This window comes from Fukomys damarensis, unplaced genomic scaffold (genome assembly GCF_012274545.1).
Source record: "Fukomys damarensis isolate Sample0158 unplaced genomic scaffold, DMR_v1.0_HiC HiC_scaffold_30, whole genome shotgun sequence".
NCBI lineage: Eukaryota > Metazoa > Chordata > Mammalia > Rodentia > Bathyergidae > Fukomys > Fukomys damarensis.
Window position 1 is genome coordinate 68903005 of NW_022900942.1, and position 24565 is coordinate 68927569.

The 24565-nt window shown below is 50.0% G+C and overlaps 1 protein-coding gene across 1 annotated transcript in view; it reads left to right on the forward strand.

Moving 5' to 3' along the window:
* Positions 1-1162: 1162 nt before the first annotated feature.
* Positions 1163-24565, forward strand: part of Ldlrad4 (low density lipoprotein receptor class A domain containing 4) — a 133323-nt gene continuing 109920 nt past the window's right edge. Inside the window, exons 1-2 of the mRNA XM_033757600.1 lie at positions 1163-1651; positions 24261-24401. Coding sequence (XP_033613491.1) covers positions 1498-1651; positions 24261-24401 — 295 coding nt within the window. The 5' untranslated portion in view covers positions 1163-1497. The remainder of the gene's footprint in view (positions 1652-24260; positions 24402-24565) is intronic.

The window sequence follows — 24565 nt, forward strand, 5'->3', positions numbered from 1 at the left end:
CCCAGACGTTGTAGTTAAGATTGTCTAGCTATGTATTCTGGTACACAGGAAGCGGGTGTTCAAGGTCAGGGACGAGGCCAGATGTCCCACTTCATGGTCAGTGCCTCCAGTGTCTGTTAATTTTGAACTAAACAAAGCAGATTGCTGTTAGAGACAGCAGAAGTCATGTTACATTTTCCTAACATTTTCAAGTTTTTAGATTATTTACAAGAGTTCTCTCTATCACTTGCTCTCTGCATACAGACAAGGCTGGCACCGCCCCCTGCCTGTGCTGAGCCCCCACCCCTAGCACTGCCTCCCTTAGGCGCCTGGCCATGGCTGAACTGTTCTCGCAGAGGGGAAGCCACTGCACAGTGACACAGGCGGAGACCAGACCACGAGTGCCTGGCTCTGCTGCTGCGGCAGATCTCGGCAAGAGACAGACTTCTAGAGCACACATCCCACACCAGACATGACAGTGCGCAGATACAGGAGGAGAGCAGAAATGAAATGCTTGCTGTCATCCCAGCAGCTATTTGAGGGGCCGAGGCAGGAAGATTGCAAGTTGGAGGCCAGCCTGGGTAACACAGTGAGGCATTGCCTCAAAACAGCCCAAACAACCAAAGAGAGGGCTGGGGATGTAGCTCAGTGGTAAAGTGCCCCCTGGGTTCAATCACAGGACCAAGAAAACCAAACAAATACTCCACCGATGGAGGAGTCTGCTGTCTGTGCCTCCTCACAAGCTGCCCCCCGACGCCCAATGTCCTGCTGTCCTTTGGCCCTTGCCTTGGGAGCAGCCGTGGCCAGAGGATCTGCCTGTTTGAGCACCATGGTGTTTGGGGCCTGGCTGCAGCCTCAGGGTGTGGCGCCACCTTCCCTGCCTGTCGAGGCTCAGCTCATGCCATCTGAGCTGTGTCTCATGTCCCCTGGGTCTCTGGTCCTCCTCTGGGTCATCCCTGCCCCCTCCAGACTGGGCAGCCATCCAGCTCGGACCTTCCTGCCCTATGGTGGGCGGTGCTGTGCTGCCTGTGGAAGGGACAGTTCCTCCTCAGAGACTGCAGGAGCTGCCAAAAGCAAAGCATTTGTCTTTATCTTGGACCAACACTCATTTCAGTCTTTCCTGCTGGGTGTGGTAGTGACTGGGGTTTTAAAAACTCATTAATAATTGAAGCCAGGAGAGGGATTGTGGTTGTCCAGAGGCAGTGGGCAGCCTGGAACAGGCACAGGGTGGAGTCTGGACACCAGCATTGCCTGGTGCTGGCACGGTGGGCACAGCCCCTTAGAGATAAGAGGCATTCGGGACGGTCTGGAGGCCTCAAGAGGGGTGGTGTGTCGGGTGCACCCGAGTGCAGGGAGGAACGTCACCGGCAGTGTGAACCGGAGACAAGGCTGAAGGGAGAGGTGGAGGTGGTCTGGGAGCAGCTACAGAGGCTGTGTGTGGCCGGATTAGGTGGACGGAGCGGTGGGGAGAATGGATGTGTCCTGCAGTCGTGGCCAGGGCTCAGCATCCCCCTCACCATGAGGAGCAAGAGCATGAAGCTGACTCTGCACGCTGGGGCTTCTGGCTTGGGGCCCGTGAGGAGGGACCTGGGGTCTGTGGAGGCTGCCTGGGCTGGAGGCCGTCGTCAGCCCATCTCCGAGTCTGGCACAGCCAGGTCTGGAACTGGTGGAGGTGGGTCCCCTATGTCTACCCTCCCAGCCCTCAGGGACACAGCTCGCTGCTGAGAGCCCCCCCGGGGGGGTTCTAAGAGGAGACTCGTGGTTCTTGTCATTGGTGGGAAATCAGCAACAGGACAGCTTGGGGCACAGCGTGGGTAGAGGGGGCGCCAGCTTCTGTGGGTTGAAAGTTTCTTATCTGCCTCTGAGGACGGTGCTGTTGATGAGACTGATTTCACTCTGTGTCAAAAGCTCACGAGCTCAGGTCACCGATGGTGCCCCTGTGCCCCCTCCTGTAAGCTGGGGGCTGATGCTGGAGCCTTTGGAAGGCGGTCATTGAGGAGCCACTTGTCCCCGTGGGATCAGGAGCTCTGCCCACCCATCTCCAGCCCCACACGTTCTCGCTCCACAGGCCTTCCCAAGAGCTTCGGATGCGTTGCCCTCTTGCTAGAGCTGTCTGCAGTGAATGGGCCTGGCTCTGACAGTGCTCTGCTGTCTGGAGAGCGGACCTCGGTGTTGCGAAGCCAGCCAGTGCTCCGGCCAAGTGGCGAGGGTGGGCAGACATCTCTGTGCCTCGCTGCTCTGATCCACGTGGGAAGCGATAACGGTGCTCGAGGGCTGTTGGGGGAGACGTGAATTTCTGCAGGTAAAGCACAGGACTGTGCTGGATGCCACTAAGCATGCAGTGAGAGGCCACTGCCACCCAGCCATGGCGGGGCTCAGCACAGGGTTTTGTTCCAAAAGCTGCCCTGGGCTCACTTTGTTGACCTGATCCTGCTGCCAAATGCGCATGGGCTGCTCTGAGCGCCGCCTCAGTCCCTGGAGCCCCCACGGCGTCCCCTAGGGATGGGATCGGGCGTTTCCAGAAGAGCTGCCCTGCAGTTGAATGTTGGATGCTGTGTTGCAAACGCACATGAACCTACACCTTTCAGTTTGTAGATCTTCTGCCCACCCAGGCAGCCTCTGATCTGAACTGACTGGAAGGAACCTGGCTTCCCACCAAGGAGCGCCATTTAAGTGTGCTTTTTGCTTCATTTCATAACAAAGCAGAAATATAAACATACAGGTGGTAAACAGCTTAGATTTTTATCTTTTCTGCCCCTCTTCCCTTGTGTTGGCTATGAGAAAGAACATTCCTGGGCCTGGAGATGATTGGCAGTGGTTTTCTTGTTGACTTTTGTTGAATTTGACATTCAGCAGTTGGCTGGGTGGCAGGAAACGACTTTCAAAACAGGACACTATTTTGTGGGACACAGGGACAGCGTGCACTTTGCCGGGGTCTTCAGGGGCATAGCCTCATCCTGTATGTTGGATAATTATTTTCTCAGTGTGGGTGCAGAGTAGAGGGAAGCATGCTTTTATTCTGCATGTAGAAAATGCCACGAGAGTGTTTTGTATGCCTCCCTACACAACCTTAAGACCGGGAGGCCTTAAGGTATTTCTGTTTCTAGCAGGAATTTGAGTTGGGGTCCTAATCTGGGGGCAAGGGTCCCTGCCGTGGAGCTGGGCTTGCTGGCCGGGGAGCCCTTCTGTATGTGGGCCTAGCCCCATCAGGCAGCAGAGACTCAGGAATATGGGGACGGGAAGATGGGGAGGATCACTTCGATTGGAGCCGGGCTGGAGAAGAGCCTGGGTCACTGCAGATCTGCCTGGGCTCTGAGTCTGTTCGCAGGCTGGCAGAGACCGAGGGCCTGTGTGCCTGGGAGGCAGCCTGTGCTCACACATTCTCTGGAGACACAGGAACCAGGAGCAAGCTCATCCCAGCATCAGGGCGGTGGCAGAACAGACCCCTGTTTCCAGGTCCACGTGTCCCTTGATTTGTTTATTTGAAATATTCGATGGCACGCTTGCTGCACACCAGGCACTGAGGTGGGTACTGGGGACACGAGACCGCTCCTGTCCCACGTCCGAGGAATCTGCGTATCGGCCGGGGAGATGAATCCTTGTGATGAAGCTGTAACCCACAGGTGGGTCATTGCAGACAAGTCCTGCCGAAGGTGAGACAGCGGAGATGAAGGCCGGGGAGCGCTGTGAGTGACGGTGTCTTCTGGAGCTGCCTACAGCCAAGCCGGGGACCGCGTGTGGGGTTCAGGCCCCTCGTGCCCAGCGGACGTGGAGCTGCGGGATGTCGCCCAGACGGTCGCGTGCCCAGGGCTGGGCAGGCAAGGGCTGCACTGTGCTCCCACTCTCTCCAGTGTGAGGGAGAGCCTGCTTGCTTGTGTGGAGCACTTCGCATGGTGTCTCCTTGGGAAGCAGGGCTTGTGAAGAAATTGTCCATTTCCCCAGCGCTGCGTCTGCCCAGGGTTGGTACTCAGGTCACTTTGGCCTCTTCCTGCGAGCACAGTGCTCACACGCACCGGTGCCGGTGTGAGAGGCAGCTGTGGCAGCTGAGCTGTCGCTGTCGGTCATGGGAGCTGTGAGAGGGAGTGGCCAGGGGAGGCGCAGAGGTGCCTTCCTCCACGGCCTGATGAGCTCGCCCGTCTGGCAGGGCCGGTGCTAGTCAGCAGGGTCAGGACCAGGACGGGGCCAAGGTGGCGACGCTTTGCCCAGGCCCTGACGTACGAGGAGGCCACACTCAGCCGCAGTTCTCCTCTTCCGGCTCGATAGGGGTCACCCACGTGGAGTGTCCCTGCTTCCTCCGCGATGCTCACCGACAGCAGCTGGCGGGGCTTTGCCCCAGACTTCCCTGGTCAGAAGCACGTCTTCCGGGTGCCTCATCCTTCCCCAGGGACAGCTGCTCTGTGAAGCGGCAGCGGGAGCCGGCAGTGGCACTTTGCCAAGTCAATTTTTAATTTCAAAATACTTTGTCTCTTCTCACTTAAAATGGGAACATCTGATGCACTTTTCATGATATTTTCAGCATTAAATTCTGCCTTTAGAAAATACAAATGAAAAATGTGCTTTTTCTTCTTTTCCACCCGCACTATTTGTGGCAGTGGGCATTATACCAGGCTATTCCCCCTGCAGCCTGCAGCCACCCTATCCTCCTCTGCCTGCCTTGGAAAGGGGAGCCTGAGTTGCCGTGCAGCACATGGGTTCTCCTGGCGGCTGTGCTCCTGCCTACGGCGGGTTTCAGGATGGTGGTCCGTGGTGCACGGAGGACAGGGCGGCTGATGGGGGGCTTCTGCGTACCTGCCGGAGGGAGGATGCTCTACAGCTCCCATTCACAGCAGATCGTCGGAGGTTAGGGTCAGTGGGACTGCAGATGAGGGTGGAGACCTCTGGAGACCAGACACTGACTTAGCAATAAGATAAAACAACAAGACTGCTGGCCTTGGCTCTTTATAACCCCAGAAGTTCAACACTGTCTGCTGAATCACGGAACAGAGTAATAAACACAGCCACAGGGACGGCGCTGCACGCTCTGAGATTTTCCTCTGTTTTTCTTGGTGGAGTGCTGTGAATGACCCAAGGACCAGAGAGGAGCCCTCAGGCCTTGCTCGTCTCACCCCTGTGATGTGCACATGATCGCGGTCACTGCTGTGTGTTACCTGCTTAGCTTGGCTGCTGCCCCTGGGAAGGCCTATGTGATGTGTGCTGGAGTCCCTCCCATTCCGTTTACTGTCAGAGAGGTGTGGGTATGAGCTCAGGAGACTGTGAGTTCCCTTTCGTCCTCACAGTGATTGAGGGTGAAGCGATTACCTTGAATGGCTTTCACCCATGGATGCCCAACACCTACACAGCCATCCTCTGGCTTAACTGTGACAGGTGGGCAGGTGAGCAAGACAAGACTTTGCCCTTTGAGTCCCATACCGTGTCAGCTGACGTTTCTAAGGTTCCCTGGGGCCACAGACCCCGCAAAATGGTGATGTGATGTGATGTCCACTGAGCTCTCAGAGCCACCCCAGAGAGGACAGTGCCCTGCGTCTTTTCTCACACGCTCACCACAGCTCCTCATCATACGTGTGTGTTTTTATTAACATCTTTGTTGCATGTTCCCAAGGGCAAGGATGATCCTATTGTACTGTATTGTTCCAAGAACTCTGACACTTCCCAAAATAGAGCTCTGTACATATTGATTTTGGCAAGCAAGTGAACTTTTTGTCAAGGTAATTTCTCAGGGTGTATAAAACTGCACTCTAGGGACATAACTCACGGGTAGAGTATTTGCCTGGTTACACCTCAACCCTGGGGGGAAAGAACGTTCTTTAAAAGCTGTTGGGAAATGGTTTTAATAACTGGAGACCCGAAGCAAGCCTAAGTAGTCACTTTGAAGTATGACCCCTCCCTCTTTCTGCAACCCCAAAACTGAGATGCAACTCTCACTTGCTGGGGCTTTCTGACTGCCTGTTTTCTTTTCTTTCTTGTTGGCACATAAAATAGTGTCTTACAGCCATATCACCTTAGATGCGACTAAGTGCGCCATGTAAAGAAGAATGGAGTAGGTCAGGTGCGAGTCCAGAGGGAAGCATGGCCGGGAGTGTGGCACATGCCTGTAGTCCCAGCTACTCGGGAGGCTGAGGTGGGAGGATTGCTTGAGTCCAGGAGTTCTGGGCTGCAATGCGCTATGCTGATCGGGTGTCCGCACTAAGTTTGGCATCAGTATGGTGACCTCCCGGGAGCGGGGGACCACCAGGTTGCCTAAGGAGGGGTGAACTGGCCCAGGTCGGAAATGGAGCAGGTCACAACTCCCATGCTGATCAGAGGGAAAAAATGATCAGTAAAAGGCGTGTACCTTTCGGCAGTGTTTCCTTCTGGTTTGGGAAGTTAGCACACCTGTCCTTTTTCCCCCTTTAATCTTTTTCTTTCTCTTCTTTTTCATTCTGCTTCTTTAGTTTTTAAAAAGTTTGCTGTTTTGCAAATTATATATTGTCAATGTGGAATTCTTTGTGTAATCAGTGGAAATTAGCTTAAAATCACTGTACTCCCTTTGTGAGTGCACAGAGAGCTCTGAGAACATTGCACTGAGCATTCAGAGATGGGAAACTCTGCTTTATGTCATAACTCTCCCCCAAAACCTCGACAGAGTTTTTCTTGTGAGGACTTGGCCTCTGCCTGCTTTTTGCTTTACCTTTCTGACTTAATCGCACCATTTTCTTCCACTGGGAGGCTTGGGAGGAAGCGGTGATGTGGGAGAGTCACGTGGGGTGCCCTGCGGACACTGTGGAATGCTTGATTGCCCTGTAGGGATCTGTCCCTGGTGAAAGATGATTCTTCACCACATCACTTGTGGTTACCCTGCCTATAGATTATTAAAGAGCCTTGCCTCTTACTTAATGCTGATACAGGAAGACTAGGTTGCTGATAGGCCCAGCTCTTTATTAAACCATTGTACCTGCTGTGGAACTTACATTCTCAAACGTTTCTAAGTTCTAGAACATTTACAAATTTTATAATATATATTACAATATGAACATTAAATAAATTAATTTTTTTTTTTGTACCGGGGATTGAACTCAGACCCTTGCACTTGTGAGGCAGGCGGTAACACTGCTGAGCTAAATCCCTGGTCCCAAATAAAGTAATTCTTAATGACCTATTTCATTCTTGGACTAGAGAAAATTTGGGCTGTTTATAATAAAATCATTTTGGTAGAAGAGAAGGAAAAACTCTCCTTTACATAGTAATTCCAACTAATGCAATTGAAATAATCTCATGCATCCTATCAAATCACAGTGGAATTTTGCTTAATGTGATGGTCCATTTCCATCCTTTTTTCTGTGAATGATATGACCTCATTCATTGTGGCTGAATAATACTCCCTCGTGTATATGCACAATGGAAATTTTCTTTATCTGTGCATCTCTTGATGGTCTTACCACTCTTGTTCAGTGCAGTACTTGAAACTTTAGCCAGACCAATCAGGCAAGAAAAAGAAATAAAAGGGATGTAGATAGGAAAGGAAATTATCCCTATTTCTAGGGTGATCTGTTACATTGAAGACTCAGTCAGTACATGGGCAGATGAGCTGAACAGAGACTTCCGAAAGGATGAAGTACAAATGGTCAAAATGTGCATGAAAAACATTTCAGCATCTTTAGCTGCTAGGGAGACGCAAATCAGATCCCCACTGAGAGTCCATCTCACCTCAGTCATAAAGGCTGTCATCAAGAAAGCAGAGAACAATGGATGCTGGTGAGGATGCCGAGGAAGAGAAATGCTCTTGCTGTATCGGTGGGCATGTTAACTGGTACAGCCGGTGTGGTAATCCATGTTGAGGTCCCTCACAATCTAACACTCCCATGGGTTCCTGCTATGCCATTCCTTGGTATATTCCCAGAAGAATTAAGGACTGCGTACCACAGTGATACCTGAAGAGCCATATTTCTAGTGGCACACTTAATAGTAGCTAAGCTATAGAAACAGTGTAGATGACCATACAGGTTAATGGGTAAAGAAAATACCCATTGTGTATATACACAAGGGAGTGTTATTCGGCCATAAAGAAGAATGTAGTCATATCATTCCCAGAAAAAAGGATGGAAATGGAAACCATAGTGTTAAGCAGAATAAGCTAGTCCCAGAAAGTTAGACATCAAATATTTTGTTTTATATGAACAGTCTATAAATAAATAATAAGTAATAAAGGAGAGTGGACAAGAAAGTGGAAGTTAGATTTTTAGAGATGGACAAGGGGAGGAAAGGAGAGAAAGGGCAGCGTAAGGGGTGAATTATTTATGCACGTACCAATCGACCAACATGAGTCACAGCAGTCTGCATTACTAACATGCACCAGCAAATAAGAAAGACAAAAAGCAAAACAGACTTCCATGGAAGGATATGATACAAAATACTAGACCAGTACTTTTCAGAAGAGTCAGGGTTCTGAACAATGAGGACTCGCTGGGCGTGGAGGAAAGTAAGGAGTCCGAACAGCAAGTACAGTGTGGGACCCCGGCCTGGGTCCTGGCAGAAAGGGACATCATTGGGAAGAGCTGATGAGCCCTCATCGTGTGTGCAGTTTGGGAATAGCGCCATACCCAGGCCGATTTCCTGGTCTTGGTGATTGTACTGTGGGTGAGAAGATAGCACCGAAGGGTTAAGGGTATTCACAAATGCTGCTGTTTTTGCCACTCTTCAGTAAATCCATAATTATCTGAAAATAAGTTCTTAAAAACCTGCAATCATATTGCGCACTTTCAGTTGACATTCTGATTTGCTGTTGTGTGTTAGTCACACTTCATGTGTGGAGGGAGTGCACAATTACAGGGATGCTTTCACGTCGGCCTTGGAAGCGTATAGCTTCCACCTGTCCCTCAGATTTGCCATGCGATTGATTAGGTTAACAAAGTACTGGATGGGAGAAATTTGGAAGACTTTTAAACGTTCTCTGAAAAACAAAATTCTATTCCTGAAAGACTGGCTTGATTCTTAGTGGCCACTTTTCGTGGGATGCGGAGATTGGCTCAGAATGCGAGGACAGAGTTTGTGGGGGAAGCGGCTGCCCCTTCCGGCTGCAGGTCTGTCTGCGGGACACACACCTGTGGCCCAGAAGAGGCAAGTGAGGCGTCATAAGCAAATCTGTATGGGGTCCTCAAAAGCAGGGCCATCTTTTTAGTTCCCTTAGTTCATAGTTTGGGCATAACAAGTGTTCATTTAAATACTTGGAAAACATATTTGCTGTTAGACCGATGTGTGGCTACTTTTGGGTGAACTACTTACATTATTTTTTAAAAATAAGGGCCTTTTGCAACACAGTGGCTTATGTAAAGGGGCTGGCACTTCACATACTATTGGAAGCCAGTGAGTAGGATGTTTCTGTGGAAATTCCTATTTTGAGATCCTACCCAGGAGAGTGCAGCAAGCGCTACGAGTTCATGCCCCGGGTCCCTCGGACTCGTCAGCGTGAGCAGAGTTGTGGCGGGACTGCCCCGCTGCCTGCCTCTGGTGCTTTCCTCATGCTGGGGCTGGTCCCAGGACACAGCATGTCCTTTACGCCCAGCTGCTCTGTTTCATTTCCTGCCCTGTCGGCTCCTCACCTCTCTTCTCTCTCTGAGCAATTCCTGCCTGCTTTCAGGCTGTAGGTCAAGAGAAGTTTTCTCTGAACTCTTCCCTACTGCACGGACACCATCCCTCTCTTCCAGGTGCTTTGGTGCTTACATTCGTTCACTCGTCCTCTCCTCAGCCGAGTGCCTGGCGGGGGTGCCTCTTCGAGGAACCGAGAGAAGGACACATGGGACCTTGGCCTGTGGGCAGGCAGATCTAGCTCCAAATGGACGGTCACAATAAGATGAGTCATGTCACACAGCTGTGACCATGTGTAGATGGTGAGCTTTGAAGGTGTGAAGTTTGCCTCGATTGTGGACACGGTGTGGAGACTGTTACCTGGCAGCTGTAGGTGCTGTCTCACCTGAGAACTCTGTACTGATTTGCACATATGGTTGATCACTTTTGTCCTGGCAACAGCTCTTATTTTTCTTTATTATCTATAAACTGAGCTAATAAGGAAAACTATTGATCCAGCTCCTTCTTGGCTTCTTGTAAGTGCTATTTCTTCTCCTGGTGTGTGGCAAAGGTGGCCTGTGTGACCAGGCATCAGTCAAGGCTGTTCAGCAAGGCGGGCTCTGCTGGACCCTGCCGTCAAGCTGCCTCAGCTGTAGCTCAGGTCTGGGAAGTGTGTGGCGGGGGAAGTTTGGGTCCCGGGACTGTGTCCTGGTCACAACTGAGGCTGCAACCCGGGGCGGTGCGTGGCCCTGTGTTTCCTGTCGTGAAGGGGCTCTGCTTCCCACAGGGCCCACTGAGTAGGGAAGGAAGTGGTTTTCACACGGGCAAGAAGAGAGACTTGCAGATGTCTGCTGCTCACTGAAATGCGAAGGGTTGACTGTAGATCCCAACTGTTTTTGTATTTAAGCTGATAGAAAATCTGGACAGTTAATGAAAGCTTCTCCAGAAGTCTGTGCCATAGTATTTCTAAATGCGCATCAAATTCTAGGTAGACTGAATTGATCCTTTAACTATCTCTAGAGCAATCAATTCAGGCCTCAGTGACCTCAGCTGTCTGTGACCAGGCACTGGAAGTAATTTTCCAAGAATGCTGTCTTTCACAGAAAACCTTGTGGTTAAACGTGATTTGGGGAAAGGAATAGTGTGTCTGGTAGAGTTCAGAAATGTATCTTTAGAACTGAGGGAATTCTATATATTCACTCAACCAGCGGAATTCACTTGATGTCTAGTGTTCACTGAGCCCTAAAGGTATCTGTGTAAAAGTCAGCATTATTTAGTAAGTTGTCTGTGAAATTTTCTGTCCTTTTTCTATAAAAGAATACAGTTGGCACATGACAAAAAACATCCACCGAAAAAACAGAAAAGAATGTGACCCTTTTAGGTCACTGTGGGGCTTCCCTGTTTGTGGGGATGGGTGGGCCGTGTTGCTCTGGTGGTAGCTGGATGCATTTTCTCAACAGAGATGAACAGTGTGGCCAGCTGCTTTTGTTCTGCATTCCTCCTGGCGCCCTCTCCTATGCCTGGCTCTGTGGCTCTGGGCTGGGCAAAAATGAAAACGCAGAGGTGAGCAAGTCGGGGTGCCGGTCCTCAAGGCAGGTCTCCTGGCTGAGGGGGCTGACGGGGCTTCGGAGTTGGGAGGCTGAGATGAGAGGTCTTTCCTGCCCGGATTCAGTGCTGTGGTTGGATTTGCAGTGTTGCCAGAGACCTTCGTGTGAATGGTGGACTTGGACCAGAGCTTTATAAAGCTGGGGTCAAGATGAACATCCTCTCTTTACAAGTCATCATCTCAGGTGTTTGTTATAGTGGAGGAACGCTGCCTGACTCTTGACTCATTGCTTTGGGCAGGTCCTGTGACCTCCTACAGGAATTTCTTGCTCACACGATAGGTGAAATGGGCTGTGACACCCACAGTACAGCATCATGTGTGGTCAGTATCACCGTAGTCACTGTCGCTTAGGGGTCAGAGGACAAGCAGGACTCAGGTTGCAAGAGAACTCCACGCAGGCTGTGAATTTGGACATTGCAGGGGAATCCTGTTTCAGTTTCCTGACTTTATGGTTACCTGGGAAATGTGACGCTCCCTCCCCAACACACTTTGCACGTCTTCCTTTCGCATCTCTCTCTGCTGCAGCTCAGCAGGCCGTTCATTAACCCAAAGGCCTCCCTAGCATCCAGGCCTGTGATGTGGGAGGCTGGCTTTTATGCACCTGCCCTTGCTGTCCTCTTCAGTGGAAGCTCAAGGGAGCTTGGGGCAGAAGGCCACCTGCACAGCCTTCAGCCCTGAGATGGTGTAGACCTTTGAAGGTGACTTGTCATGAAGTAGAGGCCTAGAACATCAGACACATCCCTATGCAAACTCTTTGTGAACCCCAGGAAACTTTCTTTCATCAATGACCACAGGAAGTTGAATTTACCTGTGGTTCCATTTGAGATGCTTGGGGACTTCTGTGGCATGGAGGTCTTTGTAACAGTACAGCCAGGGCCTGGAGGCTTGGAAATAAATGCCTGTTTCCACCTCTGGGTGTCATTTCTTTCATGTAAGAATTGATTGTAATTTCTAAAACACACAGTTGCTTACATGCCAAGAAAGCACTGTTATTTGCACTTGTTCCTCAGAGTGGGCAGTGGACTAGGGGAATGGCTTCTCCACTTAGCTTTCCTTCCCGCAGTGGGGTCTGTGGGTGTCTGTCTGCAGCATGAGCCTGCCCCTTGGAGGATGTGTGTGGTGGTCCGGTCAGTGGCAGGTGTTCCTCCTCTGTGGTCAGGGCCATCTGGGACCCTGCCCATGTTCCCAGGGGATAGATATGGGGATGACGCCTCCAAGTTACCAGGACCAACCCTGCCGAACCTTGGAGCTGGCTGAGAGCTCCTGTTCCCAGAGGCCCCTGCCTGGACGTGGGTCCACAGTACCTGGCTTCAGGGGCGGGCTTGGGTGTCTGGTGGGAGCGCTCTGTTCTGTCCTGCCCTGCACGGTCCATTCCCCAGTGTGCTTTCAGGACTGGAGAGTGCACGTGGAAGGCATGTTTTGCTCCGCCTCTCCTCACTATGCTGTGCCTGTAGCAGGTCTTTGGTGTTGGACTCCATATTGGCTGCTGGTCTTTTCAATTGTACAAATCAATTGTCCCAGTGCTGTCACCTTTTGAAGTCCTGGTTTTGCTCCCAGTTTCATTTTCCAAGGATACCAGTCCCTCTGATTTTAGGGGTTTGTGGTTCCACCTTTGCTTAGAATCTATTGTCTCCTCATCCCCGAGGCCACCAGGACTCATGATCACATCCCCACTGTGTAATCAGAGAAGTGCCCTTAACTGTGTGGTAGCTCATGGAGAGGTCTGTGTCTGCTAGAGAGGTCTGTTCCTTGGTGCAGCACCGGCACCTTAAAACAGTTCCATGCATAGCGCATGATAAAGGAGCCATCCGTTGGCTCATTTACCTAGCAGCTGGGCCCGGCTGGCCATCAGGCTGACCTGGCACTGCTCTGGAGTCTCTTCTGCTTGCTCTATCTGCAGCCTCCTCTTTGTTTGGTCCCTGGGTCCTCATCCATTGCAGACCCTCTCAGCTGCCATCATATGTCCTGCTCTCAGGCAGCCTGTGCGTGTGCACATTGCAAGTTGAGACACAGCACAACCAAAGCAAATCGGCACACACTGCATTATGGTTTGCTGGTACTGTTTACCAGCCAGTAGTTTATTTTTGGAGCATTCCGTCACTCAACATTCATTCTGAAATGTTTATGAAGTGCTCACCAAGAGCCAGGGGTGTTCCAGAGGAGAGCGGGCTGAGCCAGCCATGCATGACCTCACCCCCAGGACACACTCAGCCCCCTTTCCCCTTAGATCTTTGTGCTAGGGGCTCAAGACCAGAAGACAGGGATTTCATCTGGATGAAGGAATAAAGGATTGAATCAGTGCTGGCTTGATTCTGTGATGTGAGATACTGTCCCATGTGCTTTCATCACCAGCACTGAAAGCTTGCAGCAGGTGCTGCAGTTGGAATGCATTTTATTTATGAGCTTCACGAACTACTTAAGTCTGTATTTATGGAATCATTAAGGGTCTGGAGAGATCCCTTAAATTCCTGATATACAATGCTGCATTTTATGACAGTGTGTGCTGCAGTGACACCAGGACCTTTGGGGATCTCCATGGTTTAGGGCAAAGACTTCTGCATTAGCAGCACAGATATGATGCTCACTGATGCTTAATTTTATCACTTTATAACACTTGTGCCACATAAATGATGTTGTAAATAGGACAGCAGTTAGTTTGGGAATTACTAAGCCAAATAGTTGCATTATGGTTTGCCCAAACTTAATTGCATGTCTAGTATTATATATCTGGGAGTTATTTGCATGAATTATATAATTTTATCCTTAAACTGTCCCTGTGAAGACACTGTTGTTATCTGCAGACTTTAGGCATGCACACTGTGGCACAGACAGGTTCGGTAACTTTCCAAAGGGGAGCTTGGTGGCATTAGGACTTGGATGTAGGCAGTCTGATTCTAGTGACACTGTGTTACAGTGTCCCCCTTCTTTGGACTGGAAATGTCTCCACTCTGAAGGGAGGGCATTGATTTACTTAGTGTTCAGAATCCCTCCCAGCCCCAGTGGTCTGTGATCTCTGACTGTCCACAGGTCAGCAGTGGGGACATACATGTCACCATTCACGCAGACCTCAACACAGCATCAGCCTGGTGGCTTTGTGTGCTGTGGATTGTGTGCTGTGATACAGGACAGAATCCTGGGCTGTTCTGCCTTCTGTGTGGACTTGAGAATCAGGCTTTGTGAATTATCGTGGGACAATGGCACCTGTAACATTGAGAACCTTTTGAGAGGACACAGTACATAAAAAAAAAAAAAAAAAAAAAGACACAGTAAAACATCTCAGCTCTTTACAAAAGCCAGAGATGCCGGCTTGAATCGAAGACCAGATTTATGGGAGCATATTTGAGATTGGTGGCAGGTCGCATAAAGGCAAGGGAGCAAACGTCGTTTTCTTTATTAGAAACAAATGATCAAGCAGTGTAATAGTCAGTTATGGCTTAAAGCTGCTCACGTTACAGTGTGTAAAGCGACACCCTCTACCTTGTTGCTATTGCTCCTGAAGCCTCGCTCTAGAGAACCGTTAAGGCCGGGATTCATAGGAAGGGAAGTGTGGTAATCGCAGGAAATAAGTAATCCACCACGGGTAAAAGACGCTAACATTCAGAAGCCTGCAGAGCCTCTTTTGCCAAGACTTTGTGTACCTTGTCTCCCTGTGCTGCTTTCTGTTTCACGCGAAGAAAGTGTGGCTTGTGGCTTAGTGAGGTGACCCAGGCTAACATCTGTTTTGTGATACAAAGCAGGAGTAACTGTAGAGCCACAGCGCTGAGCCTGATGTGCATCCAGCTAGAGCTGTCCACGGTGAGGCATGAAGTGTGGCCTCGGCCTGGGGAGCCGCCTGGTCCCAGCTGAGTGTCTGGAATTGGGCCTTCACCGTGGGGAGCTGCATGGCCTCCGGCAGTGGTTGCCCACACTTCGGAAATCATAGATGATAACACAGCTCCTTTGCTGGTTGGAGGGGCTCTCTGACCACACGTGTTCATTTGGTTGTGGTCAGCACATTACCTGTTCACCTCTGATTTTATTGAATCTAGTGTATAATGTGTTCTCCCCTGTCAGGGTAGTGACCGTCACAGTGAGTGGGCACTTTGGGGTGGTGCCGGGCATGACGGCCTAGGTCTCATAGCCCCTGTGGTTTGCAGAGCTCTGTGAGCTGAGCCTGGTGGAGGTGCTGCGAAGGTGATGTGGGGAGCGCAGCTCCAGAGTCCCGGCTGCAGTGGGGCCTGAGCAGTCTGCAGGCTCCTCCTGGTTTCCATCACCGGATATCAGCAAGCCTGAGGAGTGGTCACTGGAGCACTGCTGGTGTCCGGAGCCTCGATCTTACGGTATTGTGTGGGTGTGGCTGAAGGGCATGGTCCCTGCCTGTGGAGAGCTCTGAAAATGGTTAGCCATTGCGGTAAGAAAGTCACTAATTTACGGAGACTCAGAAAAAGCCCGTTCTCTGCTTTCCCACTGGGCTGTGTCTTTGGCTCCCAAGAATCAGGGGGCTGTGCTGAGGGCCTGTGTGCCCCCTTTCCAGCCACAGCCCACTTCTCAAACTCCAGTAACTGCGCCCCACGAGCCCCCGAGGGCCAGAGAAACCTGTTCACCTGGCTCCTCCGCACCCCTCCTTTGTTACCCAGGGATCCTGTGAGCATTGGTGTTTTATGGTTGATGTGTGAAGTGTGTGTGTTTCACTCAGTAATAAAGTGGACGTGCTCAAGGTTTCCTGTGTTTTGTTTGCTCCTGATTTGGACATGCAGTGGACAGGAGGCAAGTGTATGAGTTTGTGTCCCTCACGCAGCTTTTTACAGGAACGCAGACAGACAGGTCCTGTAGTTGGACATGGAACGGGTGGTGTGGAGCGCGTATTTCTCACCGTACAACCTTCTCTTCAGTGTGGATGTCAAGTGGACATCTGTGAGGAAGGCATGGGGTCAGGAAGAGGAAGGAGAGCAAACCCAAACCCCGTGTGCACGGCTGCCCTTCTCTCTGAGTGCTGTGGATCCCATACGCGTGGACAGTTACAGCAGCCTTCTCCACCAGACAGCAGGGATGCAGGGGTGGTGATGTGTCCAGGCCCAAGGAGCACCCCCAGCGGGCAAGGTGACGGATGGACCAGGGTGCCAGTGTACTGAGAATATGTTGGTTGCCATGGGAACATAGCAGCATTGCTCAGCCCTGGACCAGGATGGGGTGGGAAAGGGCTCAGAGTTGCTGTGTATCATTCCCTACATTCAGAAGAACAAAAAATTCATGATGTGATTTAGTAAAAGGTAATAAATGCTACAGGAAAAAAAAAAAAAGCAAGAGACACAGTTCTGGACATGGGAATAGAGGTTAGGTTTTTTTTTTTGTTTTAAATAAGATACTTTGTTATATTTGAATATAAAGAAAAATTACTTTTGTTCATATTTTCATGAATTTCAGGGTACATTTTAGAACTCAGACTCTATGCCATGCTCGCATTATTGTTGCTGCTTTATAAATGTATCGCAGAAGTAGTCTGGGGAACACCTCCTAGAGTGACCGAAATGCAATAGAAACGCTGTGCCCCTGGTGTACCTGCTCCTGCCCATCTGTGATTAAGCACAGCAGACTGGGGTAGAGACAGGAGAGCTCAGTGTGGGCCCAGCGTTGTCCTCGGTGTGGGTGTGGTCCCCTGGGATGACTCACCTGCCCCTCTGTCTCTGTCAGGACAAAGCAGGACAGCAGGGGGTTAGCATCAGCATTGGCAGGAGCAGCCAGGGTAAATGGGAGTGTCCTCTTTTGTGGAGGGTGGGTGGGGACACAGTCCTGTTCTCATGGTGGCCGCCCCTGCTTGGAGTCCCTGGCAGCACCGTGGCCTCCTCCAGCTGCAGGGCGGGGCCTACCCGAGTCAACTGCCAGTGGGTGGAGCCAGTGGCCGGGAGGCGGATTCTCCGAGGGCTGGACTGTGGTACATGTGTAACGTGGGCACCCAGGGCTGTGGTTCGAGGCCATTGGGTCTCACTGCGTGGAAGGAACCGGCTCCTGGCCTGCCATGCCCTCAGGGAGGAATCCAACAGAAGGGCAAACTCACTGTTGACTGCAGACAACGAGACTTTTATCAGGTTTCCCTTGAGGAAATGGGTTTGAAGACCCTTGTCCTGGAACTCATCAAGTCATTGTGAACCTCTTTAGTCTATCACAAATGTTCTGCTATTAGAGAACAGAGGAATTCATGGCACCTACATGCCCAAGGTTCTACAAAGAAGTTCTTTGTGCCTGAAAGGGGCATGGTCATAACAGACGAGAGACCCTAACCTGGCCCAGGTTGACAGTGACTCCTTCCAGGGAAACAGTAACCCAGAATGAAGCCTGAGGCCTCCCCTCTACCGCCCAAGTCCAGATGTGGTATTGGGTTGTGTGCAGTGCAGCCTGTGGACTCCCTGCTGTCCCTTCTCTGCAGGGCATGTGTAACAGTGCAGCTGGCTCCCATCCACACAGATCCCTGGCCTTGAAATGGGTGCGTGATGGACAGCAGAGACCTTTCCTTCAAGTACCAGCTCGGGGTCTCCAGCTTGGGATGAAGACAGTCCAGGTCAGCGTGCCTTTCCTACTGGGACAGGGACATTCTCCCAGTGCAGCATCCTGTTGTCATTTAGAAGCATGGTGATAACCAGGCACAGGGTACAGGCGTCACAATGTCAGAATTCACAAATTGAGTTATCAGGTCACCTGTTATTTGGATAATCTTTAGAATAATTAAAAGCAGGCACAAAGGTACCAATGACTAGCATGAAATTTCCTCAAAAGTTCCTTTCTTATCATTTTATAGAATCGTGAATTGTAAGAACCAAGGGGGGCTGGGCATGGAGGCCTTAGGTTTAGACCTGGTACTGAAAAAAAGGAAGAAAAGGAACTGGAGGACTCTGAGAACGTGGGCTATAAGAGACTCTTGGACTTCTAGCTGGGGATGCTTTTTGAAACGAGGTCTTGGAGATCAGCTCACCGCACACAGGTCTGCGCCCTTACAGGGGCCCCTCCCTGACACCCCCAGCTCTGATGCAAGACCCGAGGCCCAGGGGAGCCTGGCACGTAGGGAGGAAGGGTGAAAACTTGCTGGCTTGGTGCAGCCCCTCACGTCACCAACAAGGACCTGAGACTAAGATTCTAGCCTGCAGACGGATCAAGTATTTAGTATAGGAGCTGGCACGAAGCAGGTTTCCTGAGCCTCAGGGTTTCTGTGTACTTCTCCGTGCATCCTGTGGCCGCGTATTTGCCCAGGGCAGTGCAGGACTGTGGAGTGTGATTCAGGAGTGAAGGAACGAGACAGCAGGCGGAGCTGGGCTGTCTTTGGGGGCCTGGGATGAGTGGCTCTTGCTCCTCCTCGTGCTCCCTGGGACCATTTCCATGGAGCTCCTTGTGCATCTTCTGCGGATGCTGCCTTGAGAGCTGCCCTCACCACCCACACCTGCAGCACAGAGATGAGATCTGTCCACAGCTGGGCATCGCAGATGTTCCACGTCAGGAGTCAGGAAGGATCTCTCACATTCATGTGCAGCAAGCCACGGAAACAGATCCACTCGTTCACTGGTTTTAAATGTGGAAAAGAAGTGGTATCACTGCTGTTTTGCGTCTGTAGCAGAGTTCTGCCGACTGTGAAATGACTAAAGGATTTCAGTGGGGGGTTGAGTAGGTTTTTTAAGCTGTGAAGGGGGTAATTTAGGACTTGAAATACTTTGGACTTTGAAGGGCCTCTTCTACATTTTCCGCTTAAGGTTCTTGGAGCTTTTGAGTCACATTAACATAATGTGCACCAAAATGGGAGTCCCAGGCCACGCCATTGAGTGGACAGAGCTTATAAACTTGATTCCCATCTGGATTGGGACAGTCTTCAGAGGTCATCTCTATGTGGGAAAGACCTTTTATCATCTGCCATCTTTCATAGGGACAGCTGCAGTTTCAGTAGCATTGCTGAAGATTGGGCTTCTACTAAATGCTAGTGGGATAACTTAATTCATTACACAGAATACAAGCCTTCCAGTTAGTTCCCCCTTGCTACACATTTGTGCTGGAAACATCAGCCTCTTCTCTGAGCGAGGTCACAAGGTCCCTGCTAAGGCCTGAGCTTGGGCAAATTGTGATGAGCACTGAGTGCTGGGGTCACGTCTCTCCCCTTCCTTGATGTGTGTACTTGCGTTGGAAATCGCCCAGCACGATGTGTGCCTGTGGCATCTGTGTCTGGCATGTTGGTGAAAGCTGACATTTAAGAGTTACCCTAAGGATCAGTACCATTTCATTTCTGAAGATTCTCAAAGCTTTGTCTTCAAAATCAGCTGAAGTGTTCTTTGTGGATGCTGTGATTCTGGCTTCCTTGGTATTCCAGATTGCGAGGCCGACAGCGGAAATAACAGTGCGGCTAGCCCCTCGTCCTTGCTGATAGCTTGGTTTAGTGAGCAGCCCCAAAAGCGATGCCACAGTTGTTCCCCTCCCTTCTCCCTGAATCTCTTGGTCTTTTTGCCTTTGATTTCCATCTTTGCTGCACTTTATTTTTATTATAGGGAATCATATACCTGGCACAGGGACATGCAGTGTAGATTTATGTGTCGATTGATTAAAATACTGTGAAATGTAAACATATATTGGGTATGGTAAAATTATTTATATAATTTAGAAACCTATTCTTTACTTGTACCTCACTAATAGCCACGTCTGACCAGTGTGTCATTCTCTGTGTGTTTACTGAGAAGCTCACGCTCCCAACAGTGCAGTGCAGACTTCAACGTCAGAAAGAGTGGGACCAGAACCGCTCCTAGCCTTCAGGTCTGACACGGAGAAGTGCGAACTAAATGAGTCAGTTTTGCTATATGAATTTTAACAGAAATAACTAACGTAGATGACTTTGCCAATTCACAGAAAAGGCTGATTCCACAGCTGAGATGTGATGCTGTATATAGGTTCCTGCTTTGTATCTGTGAAAACTAAGGCTTTTAAAAGAGTGGGAACATTTGAGAATGACTTTTTGTAGCCCTTTAAGTAATGGAATGTTTATTCTACCAAGTGGGTTAAATTTAGTCTCTGGGAAGCAGATTTGTTCTCCTGTAAGTCACAATGGAACGTTTATCTTTGAATCCCAAGTTTAAGGCTGGAATATCGAGGTTGTTAAGCTGTGGTTCCTTAGCATTTTTAAATAAGTCTAAGAATTCTCAGAGAATGCTAGGGTGTTCCATTTATTTCCAGGTTTACGGATTGTTAAAATTCCTTGTTTTTTGAAAGGTAATAAAATGCTAGGAAATGCTCCTATTCATAATCGTTCTTTCCCTTTTCCTTTCCTCTCGTGGCATGCCTGGCTGGCTAGTGCTAATGTGTGCACAGTTTGAATGACTTTCAGGACAGAGGCATTTTCTTTCCAACTTGCTGGAAGTCCTGGGTTTTGTGCCCCACGCTGGGGATTGTGCGCCTTCTTTGCCCGGAGCACAGCTTTTCTGCACTTCTGCTCCTTCGTAAGGCAAGCAGCTAGGTGAGGGGGCTTCCAGTCTCCCTGACAGAGACTGTGGATCTCTAAGACGATTGTGGTTTCCCCAACAGCGGGCCAGAAACTTTATGGAGAAATGTAAAGAAGCTAAGAAAAGCTGTGTGGGTGAATTCTGTTGCTACTGGGAATATATACAGCGATTCTAAAGTCTTGATTGTAGCATTCTTGTAAGAAATCAAACGGGGAATTATAGTAGAAAGAAGAACCATTTTCTTGATTTAAGAAGTTCTAAGGATTTTTAAGAGAAGGAATTATTTAAATGCTATAAATGGTTTTAATAAATCTGTGGCCCCTGCAGAGTCTTGGCTGCAGTCCACCAATATTGGCACCTGAAATTATTGTGACCTTGTCACCAGAATGTTCCTAGTGGTTAACATTCCTTAATTTCTTCGACTTCTGGACTGGCAGAACTACTCAGCAAGTTCCATGAGGAATGGACAAAATATTGTAAATTTTAAATTTATTTTTCCATCTTTTTTCTCTGACATTAGTTGTACTCCCTTGAAGATGTGTGTACAAGGGTTGTGTGGTGGTTGAAACTGACTTGGCTCCTCCCTTTCTGAACTGACCCATCCACAGAACAGAGCTTGGTGAGTAGGCCCCATGTCCAGGAACTGCCTGAGCATCTGCCTACTTTGAGAAGTTGCTTCTTAGTTTTTCTTTTTGTGAGTTAGCAAATACCAACTAAACGTTTAAATAGGACATAGGCAGATGAACAGAGGGTTCAGGACAAGAGCTCCTGCTTCCTCCAGCCTGCTCTGGAGACCTGACAGGTGGAGCAGGAGCCTCGGCTGCCCTGCATCAGGGATGCCTAGGGACCCCGTGTCCAGCTGAGGTGACAGCCTTTCTTTTAGGCACTCAGTGAAGAGCACAGTTATTGAACACTGCAGTAACCTCCGTATTAGAGGACCTGAATGCCCTAAGCTTTCTAGTACCAACTGTGGTGGAGCTGGCTTTGAGACTGAGTCGGAGATGAGTTGGAAGCCAGCCTCTCCAACACCCAGTTTGTTAATCTGAACAGATGTTCTGCTCTGGTCTGTGGCAAATTCCAGAGAATTTGCATTAGCTCTGATTATTTTACAGCATTGTAGCCGTTTTCTAGTATTTTCTGTGTCACATAAAAAAGTTAGTAAATTCAGAATTTCAGCCCAGTTGATTTGCTTCAAGTGGCCCGAGACCTTTGGTTATGTTGGGCTAATGATTCACCACTGACAGGATTTGGGTTGTACGGATTTGAAATTCAGCGGGTTGGCGTTGATAGTTCTGTCGCATGAGCAGGAAGAGCTTGCTGAGCCAGTGAGCCCCACAGAACCTTCCCGGTAACACGCAGCCTACTGGAGAAGACAGGCTGTGCCGAGGAGGCGCCCGGTGTGGCTGTGCACCGTGGGTGAGTCTCGCATCGCCAGGGCAGACTTGGAAGGCACGAGGCCAGTGGTGAGATGGGGTGAAGCAGGGTAAGGTGCGCTGAGAATGTCCGCCCTGCCTGTCTCGCGGCTCAGAGGAGATGGCTTGCTTATTCAGGGTGTCAGCGCACGGTGCCTGTTCAGGCTAGGAGTGAACGGAGCAAGGAGGAGAGGTGCGTGGCTGGGGAGAGTTGCAGGTGCGTTAGTCGCTGTCCCCCTTTGTTAGGACTGCGCACGGTGACTCTCTGAAGAGGGCTGTCTCTTTCTGTTTCCTTTCCACGTCTCTGTCCCTAGTGCATGATTGGGAAGGGTTAGGTACTGCTTTTGTGAGTGAGTGGTTCTCTTGTAGTTTATGCTGTTGAAAACATGTTGCTATTATAGGTGAGTATCCCATAAAACAGACTGAAACGAGCATACTGTGGATGTAATTTCATTTCCCTGCTGGGTTAAACTTCCACTTGGACTTGAATACCATAGCCTAACCCTGGAGCCTTTCAGACCACGGCATTGTCAGTTTTTCAGTTTGAGTTTGACCCAAAGTTAGTTTATTCATTTTTTTCTACAGTGTCAGTTCAGCAGCATGAAGGGTACCTATGTTTGGCTAATGTTTTTTCCATGTTTGTATTATTCTAAAGCCCAACATTTCTTTTGGAAAGGAAGATAAATTTTTTCTTTGACATCCTTTTTCTCCATTAAGTAAAACAACAACAACAACAACAAAATAAAAACAAAACAAAGACAGCCGGATTTTAGTCTTCTCCCTTGTGGGGCAGTGGTGTTCACTCCAGTGTGGCCTGGCCTAAAGCACGTGGATCCTCTTATCCGGGCTGCTGGTACAGTGTGCATAGGGGCCGCACTCCTGGCCACTCTGCGTGAGGTCAGGGGTGCGCTGGTTTCCTGGTCTGTGGCCTTTCAGGATGTCAGTAGATGGAGGATTGTAACCCTTTCATGTGTTCAGGAGAGCACTCTGCAGACTTGGGCCCGTCTTTACCAGGGAGAGGTGCTCTCTCTGCAGGCCACAGGGCCATCGGGAATGAATAGGCTGGTCCAATGCAGCCCTGTGTGCAGTCTGTGTGGCCAGAGCTGGGCCCATGCTGGGTAGCAGAGAGGAGCTCGGACTCAAGCCTGGCCCACAACCCTTGCTACAGACAGATACACCTAAGTGAGGCCCGGGGCTGGGAGAAGCCGTGACAGTCAGCACAGGGGACCCGGACCCAGGCTTGCTCTGCAGCCCTTGTCCCAGGGGGTGTTCTGTGTGTGAATCCTGCCAGCCCCATGGGTTCTGAGGAGGAACTTCAGGGACTATGGGATGGTATACAGTGTAGGAGATCATTTATGGGGCGTTTATATGACCAGTTGTGCATCATTGCTTAATTTTCCTTATCCTCAGTTGCCTAAGTTGATAGTAATGCTTTAAGTTTGCAAATTTACTTTTAGTGTCCTCATGAAGGAATTCCCTTTTCAGATATGGATCTGTACAGACTTGGGGGACTCTGTTCATTGTGGCCCACAGGGATTTGGCTCTGTACACCTTTATATTTCGCTAGTGTGTGCTGGCATGGGTGCTCTTTCAGGCTGCAGAAGTGACATTTAGTGTCCTCATGAAGGAATTCCCTTTTCAGATATGGATCTGTACAGACTTGGGGGACTCTGTGTTCATTGTGGCCCACAGGGATTTGGCTCTGCACACCTTTATATTTCGCTAGTGTGTGCTGGCATGGGTGCTCTTTCAGGCTGCAGAAGTGACGCGTCATTTCCCCGTGTTTCTCAGTATAAGATCGGTGCTGGCCCCACCGTTAATGAAGTGGGCTTTTCTTGGGCATGAAATGAATGAACACCAGAGCTTTAGGTACTTTGCCGAATATCACCACAGACAGTGGCAAGTGGCGGTGGAGTGGACAAGTCTCCTCCAGTCAGTCTGGAGCCTGGAGCTCTGCAGGGCCTGCCCTCCTACAGCTCCCTGTTCCATGGAGGCGTGGATGACACCAGGGTAACAACTGAGCCCAGAACCGTGAACCAGCAGAGCAGATGGGGAAAGAAAGAGAGGGTCCAGCTGTGTTACCCACAGTGCAGTGCTGGGCTCCTGTGAAATGCCCAAGGGACTGTCCTGCATTTCAGAGAAGGAAGGCCCTTACCTGCATGGTCCTTTTCCTCCCCAGAGCCCAGTTTCCTGGGGTCCCCAGATGGCATGCAAATGCGGGGAGCCCATGACAGTGACGACTCACACCAATGGCTTCATGCTTCCTGTTGTGTCTTTCAGAGTGCAAATTCACCTGTACCAGCGGTAAATGCTTGTATCTTGGTTCACTGGTCTGTAACCAACAGAATGACTGTGGGGACAACAGTGACGAAGACAACTGTCTCCTGGTGACTGAGCGTCCGCCTCCAGCCATCTTCAGTTGTAAGTCCCCTTCTTGCCTTGGTGACATTGCGGCTTGAGCACATTTGCAAGTGGACAGGAAGTAGGAGCATCAGGACATGGGAAGGCTGTTGATTTCCAGTTAAGGAAAGAAACTTGCATTTTCACAGGGAAATACTTTCTTCTTTTAGGACAGAAAGATAACA